Raw genomic sequence first — 17569 nt, 5'->3', positions numbered from 1 at the left:
AGGCACCAAAGAGAAAGTGTTCTTTGTCTTTTTATGCATTAACTCATCCAACAAAGATTCATGGAGTGATTTTGCAGGAAGTGTGCAAGACAAAGAGGGCCAGGCCTTCGCCAGGCTTCATTTCAAAATGTAAACTATTTCAATCATGCAAAGATATCCCAGAAAGCTATTAGAACTCTATGGGAAAATGGAATTTGAGTAATATTGCATTCAGTTATTTACTTCAGAAATGACATGAATACAAGTTTTCCTGAATATATAAGGCATAATTTTTGGAGGAAGTATAATGTACTGGATAACATGGACTCTAAACTCTTAAGAACATTACCTGGGTTCCAGAGTCTAGAGTAAACTGTCTAAGTTCAAATCCTGGCTCCACTACTTACAACCTGTGTAACTTCAGGTAGTTTACTCAGTCTCTGTGCCTCAGTTTCCCCACATGTAAAAACGAGGTTAATAATTCTCTAACTCAAAGTTATGGAAGGATAAACTTATATATTTGAAGCTCTCATAAGAATTCTTGGCAGAGAATTATGATTCAAATAATAGTTATTCTCAATGTTAGTTCTATGGCTAATATAACTTCTGTGCAACAAAAGGAATATTTAAACACTTGTGAAGACAATTACAGTTCTTTAGTCTGTGTGTCAACTTTATCTTTGAGACAGAAGTATTATAAAGTTCAATGGCAAAGATAAAAATTTCATTTAAAGTAGAGTTAAGTCCAGCTGGAGTGGCTCAGTGGTTGAGCATTGACCTATGAGCCAGGAGGTCATGGTTTGATTTCCAGTCAGGGCACATGCCGGGGTTGCGAGCTCCATCCCCAGTGGGGAATGTGCAGGAGGCAGCCAATCAATGATTCTCTTTCATCATTGATGTTTTTCTCTCTCTCCCTTTCTTCCTCTCTGAAATCAATAAAAATGTACTAAAAAACATAAAGTAGCGTTGGTTTTTATTAACGTTGGTCCTGTCAGAAGAATAGCAGTAGACTTCAAATCTGGAATGGGCCCTAGACATCACATAATTCAATCCTTTACTTTGCAGATAGGAGACTTAAGACCAGAAATATCATTACTTTGCTCAAGTTACAAGGGGCTTGGATGTCCTGATTCCAATGCCAAGATATCTTCCATTAACCCATCCCCATCTTTCCTTTCTCTCTGTTTATGCTGTGCAGATCAGTATTCTGGAGCGTTCACATGCTTTAGCATCGGATAAACCTGGGTGTTAATCCTGTTTCTGCCACTTACTAGTTATTCGAGTTGGATAATTTACTTAACCTCTGCAAGTCTATTTCCTCATTTGTAAAATGGAGGCATATCACTTAGAGCATAGAGTTCTTAAACTATCCAGTGCCTACCTGGTAGCTCTTTGATACACATTGGCTGTTGTCAGTACTGTCATCTGTTGTGTACATTGTTTAAGAGCTGGAGGACTTCTACCCAGAGAATTTTGCTGGTTAGGCTTCTCAAATTTCATAAATAGAATGTGAACATTACCAACTGCACCTCTTGCTTCCAAAGAACATAAATCTACCCTCAAGCAGCAATGCTTTGTACCTGCATACTCGGTACTTGTTAGAGATTATAACTTTGCCTTGGCCCCACTGTGACAAGTGATCTAAGAAGCTGTGTGAAGATGTGCCTTTGCTGGAAAACTGCAAAGGGGCTGTTTAGAGCTAACCTGTCCAATAAACAAACAAACACACAAATAGTATAACAAAAAAGTGAAGGTGACCTTAGTGCACATCCTGAATTACATCATGTTACTTACCACATAAATAGCTATTTGGCAAAAATCTTGTTGAAAATATTGATCATTCCATCACTCATTGCTTTGAAGTAAATCTCTAGTGAGAATTTGCTTTTAAAAATTTAGTGCCTTGGGGCAGGGGGGAGCGGGGAAATGGTCTCTTTTGAGAAACCGGCATTTTACTTTACTTCCTGTAATGAGAACAGTTTATTTTCTTTTGCATCATTTTTTGCCTTAGCTGGCATGTACCTCAGAATCCAATTTGAAGCTTAGTCATAGTATGTTACAGTAAACCAACCAGAAGTCTCCTTTTCCCTGATGCTCATGTGTTCATTTCTTTTTGGTATACTCACTTCAAAACTTCTATGGAAAGAAGTGGAATTAACAAAGTTGATGGATTAATGGAACTTTTCCTTCAAGATAGTAGTTCTGAAACATCAGTGCAGATCTTCTTAGAAGGCATAGCTCCAGGATGCATTCCCCAGAGCTTCGGATCTGATAGGTCTATGTTAAATCCTTTTAACAATTTCCTAATATCCTTATGCAGGTAGCCTATGAACCACATTTTGAGAAACACTAATTTAAGGATTTCTACCTGAATGTCTTTATTCAGTTGGAGCTTAAAAATTTAAGGAGAAAATTAGCTTATCCATAATTAGTAAGATAAATGTTAGGATAGCTTCAAATTTATTCATTTGTTGAGTACCTACTATATTCCATGTAATGAGTTAATTCCTAAGGATATAGAGATAAATAATGGGTTATTTAGTAAGGAAGATAGACATGCAAGAAAGTAATTACAATAATTAAAGTTTAATATATTTGCAATGATATAAGTTTGTATAGGATACACACACAGGACAAGGGAGATAGTGATAGGTCAGGGGAAGCTTCAGAGATGTGAGGTGCAACAGGGCTTTGATTGATGAATCGCAACTAGCTCACGGTACAGAACCTATCACAATGAGGAGGGAAAATGCAGGTTTATCATGCAAGCACAGGCTAACACTGACTCATAACCAGGGAGTAAAAGGACTACAGAGTTTGGGAGAGGATCTATTAGTGGTGTTATAAAAACCAGAGTGAGTTGCAATTTGACTCACAGACTGACACTGAGATTATACTCTACTAGAGGCCCGATGTATGAAAATTCGTGCAAGAGTAAGCTTTCCTTCCCCCGACTGCCTGCACTGGCTTCCCTCTGGCACCTGGGACCCAGGCTGCTTCCCTCCTCCAGCTGCTCGCAGGCACCCGGGACCCACACTGGCTTCCCTCTGGCCCCGGTTTCGTCAGGTCCAGAAGATGTCGGGTCTAATTAGCATATTATCCTTTTATTATTATAGATGGTATCCTCTTTTGGATATAGTTTTTAAATGGGTATATAACTACTATCTCGTCAGCATGGGAGCCTTCAGTTTAGGTATCTAGAATCCCATCTCAAAGGTCACAGAAATGTTCCCAATTCAAGACACTTTGATAACCAGGATGCTATGGTGTCACTTAAGATTATGGCTCCTGCTTCTTCCCCCAGCTGAAATTTCTGGTTAGCTATAGTAATAGTAATAATAATTATTTATATATATAATAAATTTTGGTTTTTTAATAAATGTTAGCTTCTTTGACTGCTGTCACAGCTCAAGTATCTTCCATTTCATGAGAGCAAGAACAAAATGTTATTTGAAAATAAACTATGGCCCTGGCCGGTTTGGCTCAGTGGATAGAGCGTCAGCCTGGGGACTGAAGGGTCCCGGGTTCGATTCCAGTCAGGGGCATGTACCTTGGTTGCGGGCACATCCCCAGTGGGGGGTATGCGGGAGGCAGCTGGTCGATGTTTCTCTCTCATCGATGTTTCTAACTCTCTATCCCTCTCCCTTTCTCTCTGTAAAAAATCAATAAAATATATTAAAAAAATAAAATAAAATAAACTATGATTTTTTTGTTTGTCAATCCTCACCTGAGGACACTTTGTCCATTGGTTTTTAGAAAGAGTGAAAGGGAAGGAAGGAGGGGAAGAGAGAGAGAGAGAGAAAAAAAAAAACCACAACATTGATGTAAGAGAGACACATCGATTGGTTGCCTCCCACAAACACCCCAGCCAGGGTCAGGGATAGAACCTGTAACCCAGATATATGTATGGGATTCGAACCCAAGACCCATAGGTGTGCAGGAAGCTGCTCTAACCACTGAGAAACACCAGCCAGGGCAGAAAATAAACTATGACTTTGATAAATGTACCACGATTATATAAGATGTTAATATTTGAGGGAATTGAATGAAGGATACCTAGAAACTCTCTATAGTATCTTTGCTACTCTTCTGTAAATCTAAAGTTATTTCTAAATAAAAACCTTTCAAAAGGGTAAAATAAGAAAGGTTTCTGTCCTGGTAATTACACAAGTTAGCTTCTCCCATTAAAACCAGAAAAAAAAAATGATTCTTTTTAAAAAAATAAAAATAGTGAATCGGAACTGAAGTCCAACTTTTTATCAGCTTATGGTTAAACCACTAATATATTTTCAGAATTATTTTAACAAAAATACCCTTAATAGTTGGCCTATCTACGTCTGAGACTGAAGTAAAAAAAAAAAAAACACAAAAAAACACAAGTTAACTTCATGTGGCTCGTCTCTGAATTAGCTGGTAAACACTTGGTGCCTGTAGTCATTATTCATCACCGTATTTACAAGCTCGGAAAATGTTATTATGTCAAAGGCCACAGAGATGTTTCCAACCCAAGCCACTTTAGAGGATCGTGATGTCACAGAGACAGGCAAGCCTTCCTTTGAGAAGAGAGTCTCTGTCTGTGCGGTGCTGTGTATGTCTTCTAAGGGCCTTGCACTGGGACTCCTTCAGAGATGGAGCCACGTGAATAAACCTCCCCAAGCATAGCTCTGCTTCAAAGGGCACAGAAATGTAAACAGCGGGGCACACCAAGATCGGCTTTGTTTGCTTTAGCATCCAAGAAGTCAGGAAAAAAAGACCAGGTATTGACTTAGGTTTATTGTTATGTATATCAGATTTTCTTTTAATCGGAAAACAAAACAAGATTCAGTTCAGAAACCATGTACCACAGAGCCTCAATGTGATCACTTTTCAACCACCCCTGGGTCGATTTTTTTTTTTTTAGGTAAAAAAAAATAAAAACAATTCAAATGACCCTTTTTGTTCTTTGTGATCCTTGTCTTTTAACAGTAATCTCCAATGTTTAAAAGAGGATGCTAGATGAGACAAATGTAGCCTTTTATGAACTGATTCAAATAATACAGTATTGATTAGCATCCATGTTTTAATAACAGGGCCTGAGGAATGGATTTCTTTCTCTACAGCACATAGATTTGGTATAGAGAGAACAAGAAAACAATGAGGAATTCTGTGGTCTCGTGCTCTGGTGGTCTTGTATTCAGTGCCTGCAGTGGTGCCTTTAAGAGGCTTAGAAAAAGAGAATTACTCTGACATTGCAAAGGTATGTTATCCTAGATGCTTAAGAACAGTGGACAGGCTCACTTACGGTGAAGACTGACCTTTGCTAAGGAAGCTACAGGCCTGGGACGTGACTCCCCACCATGGCCTGCCAGTTGGGAATTTCTGATCAGACCATCCTACCTGGTTACTCCTGGTCACTGAGCTTGTCAGGGCTGCCATGTGAACCCCCCTGAGCATGTCAGGTTTATTACAGAAGTTTTTTTGTTCACAGAAATTTTAGGTAGTCTTTGCCCTTGCTACTAAAAAAATAAATAAGAACATGCCACTGATTTGGTTGGTGGAGGCAGGAAAAGTGCAGACAGAAAAAACTATAAATGGGACATTATGAGTTCACTTACATTTAAGAGGATTGGGTGTTAAGTGTAGAAATGAGGCCTTCTCACTATGATGCTACATACAATGCTAACAAATTTTGGCTCAGCACCTGCCGAAAATCTGTCTCAGATTCCTTGTCTGGAAAATGGGCTGAGTAACATCCATTATGTACGATCAGATGGATATGGTCAGGGTTAAGTGAGATAATATATAATGTGAACAAATATCCATAAACTGTGAAGAACTATGCAATGTATTTGCAGCATTAAAAGTAGTTAACAATAGTATTCTATTTTATAATTATAAACATATGTTGCAGTTAGCTGATCACTAATTTGAAGAAAGGTCTAAATTGACATGAGTAAACCTTCCCAGAAAGAAAAAATAGAGTTTCGTGCGGAATCTGTATCTGAAACGGTATATTAAACCTTTTAGAACAATTCATTGTCTCTTTTCTATAATTTTTAATGTAATAAATTCTCAATTCTGTATACCCAAGTTAGACATTTTTTACATTTTCTTTGTAGCTTGCTTCACCCGCAGTTTCCTAGCAGACAGTGAATTCATCCTCTGTGCTCTCTGCAGCCTCTGAGAGCTGAAACAGAGGGAATCTCTGCTGGTGACAGGCTCTGTTTTGCAGAAACCCCTAATCCTCTGTTTACCACAACATGAGTCTATTGCCATAGAAATGATAGCTGAGATCCCAGCTTCAACATCACTGACTTCACAGCAGGGCCTTGTAAGAGGAGAAGCCACGCTCACAGGAAGAAAAGCATTTTGTAAGAGCAGAGTAGGGAGTCTGTTACCTTGAAAGAGAAGGTAATTGTCAACATAAATAAAAATGCATGAGTGAGCTATGTTGTTGGTATGCTGTGGTTTACTTCCTGTGTAGTGCTGCCTGGCTAACAGCAGTCATTTGAAATTTTACATCATGTAGTAGTTAGCTCTGAAAAGGTCAGCCTTTCCCTGGATTGCATTTGTTTTTTATTGAAATAAGAAACAAGCAGATTCTAATTGCTCTTGTTGCACAACTGATATTCCCTTTTCATGATGTGTTGTTTTTGTTTGTTTTGTCTTATTTCTATTAATAGAAGAAACTGAACCTGAGCAAGATAATAAAGGTATTTTTTTTATTTCTGTACTGCTTCTTTTAAAATGTATGGTTCCATTCAATTGTTTATTTCTGCTGACCTCAGAAACAACTCTAAGTGCCTTATTTTGTAAGGAAATAACCAATGGTGTATGAGGAATATTAAGTCAGCATTTAACAGAGTGTTATTAGATGGGCTAATCTATTATATAATGTACTTAGTGACTATTTTATTAAGAAAAGATGGAGTCAACAGAAATTTTAAACTTGGTATTCCAAACTCTGAAAATGCAGACAAAGTGAAATGAGATAAATCAGCAGGAGACTATCAGTCTCACACAGGCTGGAATGAAAAGTAACCTTTTGACTGGGGAGGGGGAGGGTGTTAAAATTTTTGAAGCAATGTAGAAGTGTCAAGGTGCCCGCTGGAGTTTTTATTGTTATTATCATAAGAAGACAAGTATTATGCAATTGCTCCAAACCAATTAAACAAATTAATTTTCAATTTTATATAGTGCAAAATAGCTGAAAATCAAGTTTGTTTAGGAAAAAAAAACACCTATCCTAGAACAAGTTTTCCTATGACCAACATTAGGCTGGTATTATTTGAAATGGCACCTCCGTATCATAGTAACTCAAATATGGTATTTGAGCTGTGTCCCTATTTCTAAACATCAGGATGCTTACACCTAAATTTAGATAAAATCATTTCACCTGCTCCTGTGTAATTTTTTTCAGTTTAGTTTTATTTGTGTTTGCTTGCAATTTACTCCTATCAGCCACTTTTAATTTAAATCAAGTAACCTTAAAAACTTCTATAAGGGAAACTAGAAAATTATAAAGAACAAGAGGAAATAAAATCCATGAGAGCTCATTGTGTCCTCTGAAATAATTGCTCAAACAACATTTATATGGGACCACATCCCAGTAGTCTTATTCCCTTACCAGAAAAAGTGAGGTAATTCATCTCAAGCCAAACCGCTCATTAATTTCAGACTTTATTTGGATCCCCTTCCCATTGGGCTTTCCACCGCACCACAGTGCAGTTTCGAAGTGAATAATGGCTGAATCTCCTGATTACAAGTTCAGATTGTAACAGTGATAATCAATAATAAAACTCATGTATTTGAAAGTGCTTTGAAAAATGGAGAGACAGACAGACAAAGCGAGAGTAAAATGATACAGTTCTATTATAAAGGACTTTAATCACTGGCTACTTAAGCCCAATTTTGAATATGAGATTCTCAACTTGCAGTCAGCACCGTAAACTTAGCCAAGAGAAATTAAAGGCCCAAACTCATGACTACATATCATGAGAGAAAATGCAGGGATAAATATTGCCCATGTCTATTTCCCATATTGCCAATGAACAATAGGAAGGGAAGTGGGCAAGAGCTCACAGTGAATTGAAGAATGATGGACAACTCTATTGAAAGAAGACTGAATCATTTTCTTTCTTTAAAAATCCATATCAAAACAGTTGTAGACATGTTCCAAATTACTAAGTATTGTCATACCCCTTCTATTAAGCAGCTTCTATATGTAACAACACATTTTTATATTGTCTTTCATGCAAATAAAATACAAGTAGGAATAGTCAATGAATATTTTACTTGATATGAAACATATCACATTACTTTGAAAATAAATGACCTCAAATGTAATTTCAATTTGTGGCTACCACTAAAATAATGGGAGTTTATTATTACAGGTGTAATATTATCCAAGGAGGTTAGGCTGGCATTTATTTTTAATTGCAACTGGCTTTACTCTTTTCAGTGTTTGATAAATGTGGTGCAATTCCTTTTACCCAACTTTCACCTTTTGTGCTTAGGACAGATGGGTAATAAAAATATCGGTGTTATTGCTGATAAAACTGGATTGAAAAATAAAGCTTTCTATTCCTTCACCCAAGAATTAGACTAACATAACTTCTGTTTCTTCATCTTCCTCAGCTCTGCTCCACTCTCCCACCCTTCACCCTAAGTTGTAGGATGGAGAACCTCTGACCTGGGGAACTTACCTGCTGCACGTTAACCCCATACCTTCTTGTTTGCAGGGTAGCTGGTAGAATGATGGCCCAGAGAGGGCTGAGATACTCATAGAATGCACAATCCCTTTCCCCAGTCTCACCAATCTGAGGAGTAACTCATTCATTCAGTCATTCATTCATTTAACAAATATTTATGAGTGCCTACCATATACCATGCAGGATTCTGGATCATCTATCTATCTATCTATCTATCTATCTATCTATCTATCTATCTATCATATGTCTATCAATCAGCCTGTATAAATGAACAAAGCATGCTTTGCCCTTTGTGATGCCTACATTCCAGGGAAAGAGACAGCCAAAAAACAAACAAATCAATAGTTAAGGTATGATGATAAATGCTATGACAAACATAAACAAGGGTAAGGCAAATGATCCAGAAAGCATTATGATAAGGAGACATTTGAGTTGAAACCCAATAGACATTTGTAACCTTCTTTGAGGGAGGGAAACTGGTAGGAAGGATGGAAACTATCTTTCAATCCTGAAAAAAGGGAGCAAGTTTCTATTTTATCTTTGGCAAGAATGTGGGAGTGCAGAAGCAACCACCTTCCCTTTAATTCCTGATTTTTTTTCTCTTAACTCACTTGACTTAACAACCAAGTTCATGGTTCGCCAAGGGTATATCTACCCCCTTGGACAAGGAGACTCGCAGGTTGTCAGCACAGTCTCATATTCATGAAGCCACATGCAATGCCAGTAGCGATCCTTTGTGATCTTCTTGTGTCCCACTGGACCTCCCAGAAGGTTCTGATATGAGACAGAGCAGTATATTAATTAAGTTAACTCTAAGGCCACATTGAACTCCAGAATGATAATTGACTATTTTATTTACAATCTCACACTATGCTGAGCTGTGTTGTGTAATATGGATCATCAGAGGTTTTGCAATGAACCCCAATGATATTCCAAATAATGTAATACCAATCAAAAGAGAAAAAAGGAGCTGTAAATTACAACAAAATAAACACTCCCTTATTACTAAATTTCTAAGAAGAATTTAAAGTCCTCAAGTGAAAACTCTTGCCTTTATAAATTAAATAGAAAGTAATCTATATTTCATCCTACCCTAATTTCTTATCCTTCTCATTTTCAGCCCAAAGGCTCTGATTCAGGTTCAAGGGGACAGTCAGTAGTATTTGCTGCTGCTGTCACACTTTTATAGCACCTATGGGATTGAAGTAATCCCATTACAAGCTATTCAAAGAGCCTTCTTTTTTCAGATTCTCAGAGGCAATGGGACCCACAAAATGATCATTTCAGTAGTCTCGCACTCAAAAAATGTATGACACACAAGGATAGCCCCAACACCTACAAGAGTTACTTCAGCCAACTGATGAATGTGGACTCAAGTATGTTATATAGTCTAGGTCTCCATTATTGTTGCCAGAAAACAGAAAAAACAAGATTACCTGGGCTCACCCTTGCTAGGATGCCAGCCAGCCTATGGTAGTTGTCAAGGGCTCACAACTTGAGCTAAATTGGGAGAAATCTCCTATTAGGTGCTCAGATGAGGTATCATGTTAGTCACTCTGGAGGAAATACACCCTGCCTCCTGGCTGGCTTGTGTTCTTGAGAAACTTACAATGTCCAAGGGGGACAGCCTCTGTCATATAGTCCTGATTGATACTTCTTTGGACCCATGCAGCATAATTACAACCTTTTATTTACCATTTCACCTTTGAGCCTTGTTGTTCTGAAACTTCAATGGAGTTGCCACCTTCACGCCCTCTTTTTTTAATGTGTTTTATTGATTTCAGAGATAGGAAGGGAGGGGGGGGGCAGAAGCATCAATGATGAGAAAGAATCATTGATTGGCTGCCTCCTGCATTCTAAAGACCACTCCAGCTTGACCACTTCATATGGAAGAGGCACTCACCACTTCCTGTTTTCCTAACAGTTTTTGCCAGAATCCTGCGGACTCCTGAATCCCACAATGTCACCTTTGGCTCCTTTGTGACCCTGCGTTGTACGGCAACAGGCATCCCTGTCCCCACCATCACCTGGATTGAGAACGGAAATGCTGTGAGTGCCATCTGTGTGGGGACTTGTCTGGGGAAGTCTCACTGGTGGTGAATTTCAGTATATACTACATATAGGGGTTGGCAAAAGTAGGTTTCCAGTTGAGTACCTGAAACATGGTTTATTCTTGTATTATTATTAATTATCATATTATTTTCTATACACCAAAGTGTAGAGCTACTTTTATCTGTCCCTGTATTTGTAGTACCCTGATCTCTGTCATTGGTCTCACCTGCACCTCTCTTTTCAAAGCCTTCCAATATTTTCATGCTAGAAGTCACTGCCATAGAAATTGAACACCATGGGTTTACTTCTTTCCTTGTATCATGGGGTATAGTAGATAATCATATTCTTTCTTTATGCCTTTGTGTAAAAGGGAAGTATTAGCAATTCCTTCCCATACAACTAAAATAATTTTCACAAAACTCATCATTTAAGCCTGGCTGGTATGGCTCGGATGGTTGAGCATCAGCCTAGAGACCTGGAGGTCGCAGTTCGATTCCTGGTCAGGGCACATGCCCGGGTTGTGGGCTCCATCCCCAGGAGGGGGCATGCAGGAAGCAGTTGATCAATGATTCCCTCGCATCTTTGATGTTTCAATCTATTACTCCCTCTTCCTTCCTCTTTGAAATCAATAAAAATATATTTTTAAAAATTCATCACTTAGAATCACTTCACTGCTAGAATCTACCCATTCATTATTCCCCCATTTCCTAACTGCTATTTATGACTTGAACACATTTGGGGTAGGAAGAAGAGAGGAGCAGTCCTTAGAGTGGAAATTGTCTAATTTAACTAACTTTTAAGTTTGCTTTACAACTCTGTGCCGGACAAGTGTTTAAAACTGACTCTTCAGAAATCAGGGAATATTCAAGATGACGCCAGTGATGCATTTTCCTCAGGATCACTATCTCCCTCTTATCCCCCAATTTGTTAATTGATGGGGAGTCTCTCTGAAGAATTGAAAATAACTCTAACTCAGATCTTCTACAAACCTTTGCATGTACAAACTTGTGGGTCCAGACCATTGAACAGAGCTACTACCTCTTTGCTCCCTCCATTGAAGTTGCTAGGTAGCCTGACTCTGCCTCTTAGATTTTACAGATGGGAATTAGACACCTGTCTGCTCTGCCAAGAAACTGCAGGTGTGTCAGGGTCCCCAAGATCACCTTCAAGTTTGATGATTCACAAAAAGACAGAACCCAGATAAGCTGTTATACTTATGGTTCTAGTTTATTATAATGAAAGGAATCAAGCTAAAATCAGTAAATTAATTAGTTGTCCTCTCCCAGTGGAGCTTCATGGAGAGTGCTTAATGGTCCCAGCAATGATGTATGACAACATGTACAAATTATCATACTAGGGAAGCTCACTTAAACATTGGTGTCCAGAGTTTTTACTGAGGCTTAGTTTTCACGGAGGCGTGGAGGGCTCACAGGACTGATTTTAACTATCTCCAGCCCCTCCAAAGGTCGAACTGATAGAGCATGACCTAAGGTCCTTGGTGAACAATTTACATTGTTAACATGAACTATCTGGCTTGGCCCCAGGTCTCAGGTACACAAAAACATGCTTATCAGACAAGATATTCCAAGGGATAAGGTTATCTCTCAGGAGCCAGTCAAAGGCCAGTTTTTTCTTTCTATGGTGCAGGATTTGAGCATATCAAGCCCACTGATTAACCCTTTACTACACAGCAGGGGACATACAGTGGGGCCTTGACTTACAAGTTTAATTCGTTCCGTGACGGAGCTCGTAACTCAAATTAATCGTATGTCAAATCATAAAGTGAACGAGTGAGACACGTGATGCTGGGCTGATGTTGTGGCATTCACTGTGACGTTCGCTGCGCCAACTAGCGGTGGGGTATCTGAAGCTGGCTCGTAACCCGAATTTTAGCTCGCAACTCAAAGCAAAAAATTGGGCGAGAGACGGCTCATATCTCGAAAAACTCGTTAGTCGGGACACTCATAAGTCAAGGCCCCACTGTATATCAACTCTCTAGGTGGTCCTATTGAGGACCCTCTTTCATGACTCAAGGAGATGGAGTGAGGATGGCTCTCAATATAGCTTAACAACTCAAACCTTGATCACTCATCTAAAGGGTTCTCAGCTATTTTCATGTTCATGTTTTGAGGCATAGTTTCAGTCCAACTTTTTGGTATCTTGGTCACAGTGTCCATATATTATCATATTACAATATACTAATGATAGCATTTTAAAGCCAAAGGAATGTTCCAAATGGGGCGGGGGAGAGAGAAACAAAGGAGAGGAAAAAGAAGAAGTAGGCCACTAGATATGAAAAGAAAGAAGAGGAGGAGGAGGAGGAGGAGGAGGAGGAGGAGGAGGAGGAGGAGGAGGGGAAGGGGAGAGATGTGTGTGGAAAACAGTCTGTCAGTGAATGAAATTTGGGTGGATGTTGTAAATCAGGAAGAAGACACCACATTCTAAGGCCTCCCCATCTAATGAAGAATGTCATCGTGCCTATAGCACCCTCTAAAGCTTATAATTCATTTACTATTTTTATTTTCACTATTGTTTCTGCTGAAGGGCTATTTGTTCTTTTCTGATACTTGAAAAAACCCACCTTTCTCATAATTTGTTATTAAAATTGGTTCATCTTATCTAATTGTCTACCAAACATCTACCTCTTCACAATAAATTAATAAATGGATGTCATTTTATAAGCTTGTAACTTGAAGTATGCTGGAATAAGAACGAGGTGGGGAGTTAGAAGACCTAAGTTGTAAATGCTCCTCTCCAGTTAATGAAATTTTAGGGAGGTCCATTTACCTCTCAGAAATCGATTTGCCCATGTCTACAATGACAGAGATGTCAAGTGTCTGGAGAAGGTGATCTCCAATATGACATCAGAGCTAACAGTCTCTAATTGTGCTAAATTATAATAAAGTAACTAATAGTCCTGTTCTTCTTTAGCTTTCCAATGAAATCTTGCATCATTTAAAATTTGAATCTTATTTGGCAATATGTTTTGTGGCTTTTCCACAAGCTGTTATAGTTGTCTTAAGCGTCTCAAGTCACTAAAGATATGGTGGAAGAAAACTGGGGGGCTGACAACATGACTTGACTAATTTGTCTAACTCCCTGGAAACAAATAAAGAAAAGATATATGCTTTTAAAATAATCCAGTGTTTTCAAAAGGCTCTATTAGTTTAGAACTGGGCAACGTATGATTCTATCTGTTGGAGTTCAGAGTAATAAAAAAGTTGGGTGGTTTGAGTTAGTTTTGGTCTTATTGAGACCCCAACTTAACCCTTTAAGATGTGATTCACAAAAAGCAGAAGGCAAAATAGATCCATTGCCCCAGATTCTAAAACAGAAATAAAACAAACTTAACAGTGACTCTCTCCCAGGAAGATAGCAAAGTACATCTGTAGTTCTCAGGGTCAGAGAGAAGTGTTGCTCTTACAGCCAAACTTTGTTCTTGGTGATACGCTCCAAATCCAAATGGAAATCGAGATGACTGCCTGTGCTGATGCAAATCACAGGAAACGGAGACAATTTCAGGCATTAAATATGGTACAAGTAGCAAACCAGAAAGTCTGTTAAGGAGAACAGGAAAGAGCTCACAGCCCTGTTATCATTTTGGGTGGACTGAATGAAGATGAATGCAGACCTGGGAGCTATTAGGCATGGGATAAAGAAAACAGAGTTTGAACTGTGGCTCTTTCCTAACTACAAGCCAGTGAACTAACTGCGCTAACACACTACTACACGCTACTAAGTACAACGGGTCCTCTAAAAGATGTGGATGTTCCTTTACTCCCCCTCAGTGAACACACCAATAAACTAACACTCCGAACAGTTAGAGCCAAAGAACAAGAAAAAGGCAGCAACATGCCCCAAAGTGTTCATGAGTTATTTTGCTTCCTTCCTGTGGATACGGCACTTACTTTTCATGAAAATTTGTAGTCTTAGATGAACTGAAGAGTAAGCTGTAATATTCCTCTTGTTTTACAACATACAAATAGTACTTTGATGTGGAGGAGAGCTTTTCTAAAAGAAAATATCCTTGTATTGTGATAACGAGATTTATTTCAAGTTATACCTATAGTAATATCTATTATTTTGGCATTCAATAAAAAATGTAGAAAAATTGCATGCTGTCTTGCTTTGTTCAATAAATATAGTTCCTAAAATATTTTAAAAGTTGAACCATTTTAATTTATTAGAAGGTTATCAAACAAATAGCCAAATCATCTGCATCGAATTGTGTTTGTAAATTTTCTTAAAGAGAGGCTCACCTATATATTACACATATTTTTAAGAGGCAGAATGTTAGGTTCAGTGTACATGAGCTTTGAAGTCATCTTATCCTATTAGCTGTTTAAATAAAAATAACTATATATATCAATTTTTTGTGGAATATTTTAGCAGCCAGATTGAAAGAGGCCAATGTTTATGGCTATGCTGATCAGAAACAATATGGACATTTTCTCAGACTATTATTCCTTTTTCTGTAATAAATAGATAGGGATTATTACAAGTCCCTGAACCTGTATCCCCTGGATCACAATGAACAGCTCAGTGAGTTAATCCCAGCTAGCTGGAACTATTTGCAGGACAAGGCCAGTGAGGCCAGAATACCTTACAAAGGTCTTCCTATGCTAAATTCAAAGCATGATGAAGTTAGGAGATTATCCAGCACTGTGCATGGATTATCTCAAAACAACATTATTAACATATTAATGACATATTTAAAATATCCCACAGGTCTTCTAACCACCTTGCCACCTTCCAAAACGGGTGGGGAACATCCAGCCTGTGGGCCATACAAGGCCTGCGAAATCATTTCGTTTGGCCTTGCTAAGGCATTATGGGCAAGTTAATGAAATGTTTGAACAAATAGAGCAGGCTAATTTTTAAGTTGATAATTTTGTATGGCCCCAAAATGATGTTGTAAATATCCAAATGGACCTTGGCAGAAAAAAGGTTACCCACCCCTGTTCTAAAAGGTTTCTCAGGTGTGAACCACTATACCTTCTTAATAAAGCTTCCTGTTTGCCTTCTTTTGAGGTCACTATCTCAGAAAGCAAACACCACACACTGAGCAGAGAGCTGTTTATCCAGCTCCTTCAGGTTGGCGTGCCTGGGTGACTTGGAGAAAATAACGTATTTACTGTAAACACCAGACACAGTCACCTCAATGAAGGTCTTAGTTTTGCCCAGGCAAATCTTGGTCAACACTCACAGTAAAAATCTGAACTCATCCCTTTGATCTTTTAAACCTGAAGGGCAGAAAGATCAAAATGGAGGGCAGAGGGTTGTTTATATTTTTAGGTCATCAAAAATACTAAACTGTTGGTCAGGATGATCCATGAAGAAAGAAAAACAAATTCAAACTATGACTAACAAGGCCCGCTGTGCATGAGTCACAAACTGGATCAGCCGGGCCTCTGCAAACAGGAGGAAAAGCATTTAGGAGCTACATCATGATCAAGCAAGGAACCTCGTAACTCCGTTTATTCGCTGAACTATTTCAATACCTGGATGAAATCCAGAAGAGAGGTCAGGCAGTTTAAAAATCACTTATTTTCCCTACCAAGAATGTTTTCAGTGACCTTGAGATGTTAGAAATGACTTTCTTAGGTGTGAACATGAAAATAGTTGGAATTTAGGCAGCACGGGGGGCACGGGGGGGGGGCTACTCATTTCAGAGTTGTTTTCAAGGCATTGTACTTCTTGAAAGAAAAGACTAGTTTTGTAGAGGAAGGTACCTTTCCACAGATTTCACTTCTACAAACTATAAGGGATTATATTTACAGACAAGACATCCTTGTAGCATACCCCATGGTGATTGAGCACAGAGGTCTTCAGCTTTTTTCTCATTGTTGCTTTGTATTAAAATATAGGGAGTCTACCCCCGCCCCCACTTTTATAATTAAAAACAAAACAAAAATTTAGGGAGAGACCAAAAATGTATTTCAAGTTGTTCAGTCCTTTTGGTCTAAGTTGGACACTCAAATTCATAAGAAGTTACACTTCTGATAAATACAACAATGAATTTTATTTGAATTCCCAACTGAGTATATGTCTCTTAAAGATATTTTTCTCTCGCTGAACCGGTTTGGCTCAGTGGATAGAGCGTCGGCCTGCGGACTCAAGGGTCCCAGGTTCGATTCCGGTCAAGGGCATGTACCCTGGTTGCGGGCACATCCCCAGTGGGGGGCGTGCAGGAGGCAGCGGATCGATCTCTCTCATCGATGTTTCTGACTCTCTATCCCTCTCCCTTCTTCTCTGTAAAAAATCAATAAAATATATTAAAAAAAAAGATATTTTTCTCTCTACCTTGTTAATTTCTCATAGAGTCCAGTCTGCTTATCTGGGGAAAATGCCACAATACTTGATCTGGCCTGGGAAGTTTCCCCAGTTAAGGTAAATTGATGTTCACATAAATAGTTTTTATCATAAGGATGGACTCTAGTAATGCAAGCGGAGAATAAAAAGACAAAGAAATTAACAAGGCAAACTTCACTGCCTGATTGCTATAGAGCAGCAACCTGTGGGTCGAGACCCCTTTGGGGGGTCAAACGACCCTTTCACAGGGGTCGCCTAAGACCATGGGAAAACACATATATAATTACATATTGTTTTTGTGATTAATCGCTATGCTTTAATTATGTTCAATTTGTAACAATGAGATTGGGGGTCACCACAACATGAGGAACTGTATTAAAGGGTCGCGGCATTAGGAAGGTTGAGAACCACTGCTATAGAGAGTGCTTGGTTCCAGGGCCAGCCAGCCACCTAGCTGTAGAAGAAAGAAAGCTGGTTTCAACCCAGGGCTTCCATCCCCCTTGCTATAGTCTACAATCCTTCCTCAGGCAAAACAG

General features: G+C 38.8%; 1 protein-coding gene across 6 annotated transcripts in view; it reads left to right on the top strand.

Moving 5' to 3' along the window:
• MUSK (muscle associated receptor tyrosine kinase) overlaps positions 1 to 17569 on the top strand; it is a 65110-nt gene that overhangs the window by 19172 nt on the left and 28369 nt on the right. For 3 of the 6 annotated variants that reach the window (XM_023753219.1, XM_023753217.1, XM_023753216.1), the window contains exons 6-7: positions 6642 to 6671; positions 10594 to 10718. In XM_023753219.1, coding sequence (XP_023608987.1) covers positions 6642 to 6671; positions 10594 to 10718 — 155 coding nt within the window. The remainder of the gene's footprint in view (positions 1 to 6641; positions 6672 to 10593; positions 10719 to 17569) is intronic. The other 3 variants (XM_023753220.1, XM_006088034.3, XM_023753218.1) reach the window with 1 other exon arrangement.

Source organism: Myotis lucifugus, unplaced genomic scaffold (genome assembly GCF_000147115.1).
Source record: "Myotis lucifugus unplaced genomic scaffold, Myoluc2.0 scaffold_43, whole genome shotgun sequence".
NCBI lineage: Eukaryota > Metazoa > Chordata > Mammalia > Chiroptera > Vespertilionidae > Myotis > Myotis lucifugus.
Note: the sequence above shows the minus strand (reverse complement) of the source record. Positions and strands in the feature narration are given on the sequence as shown.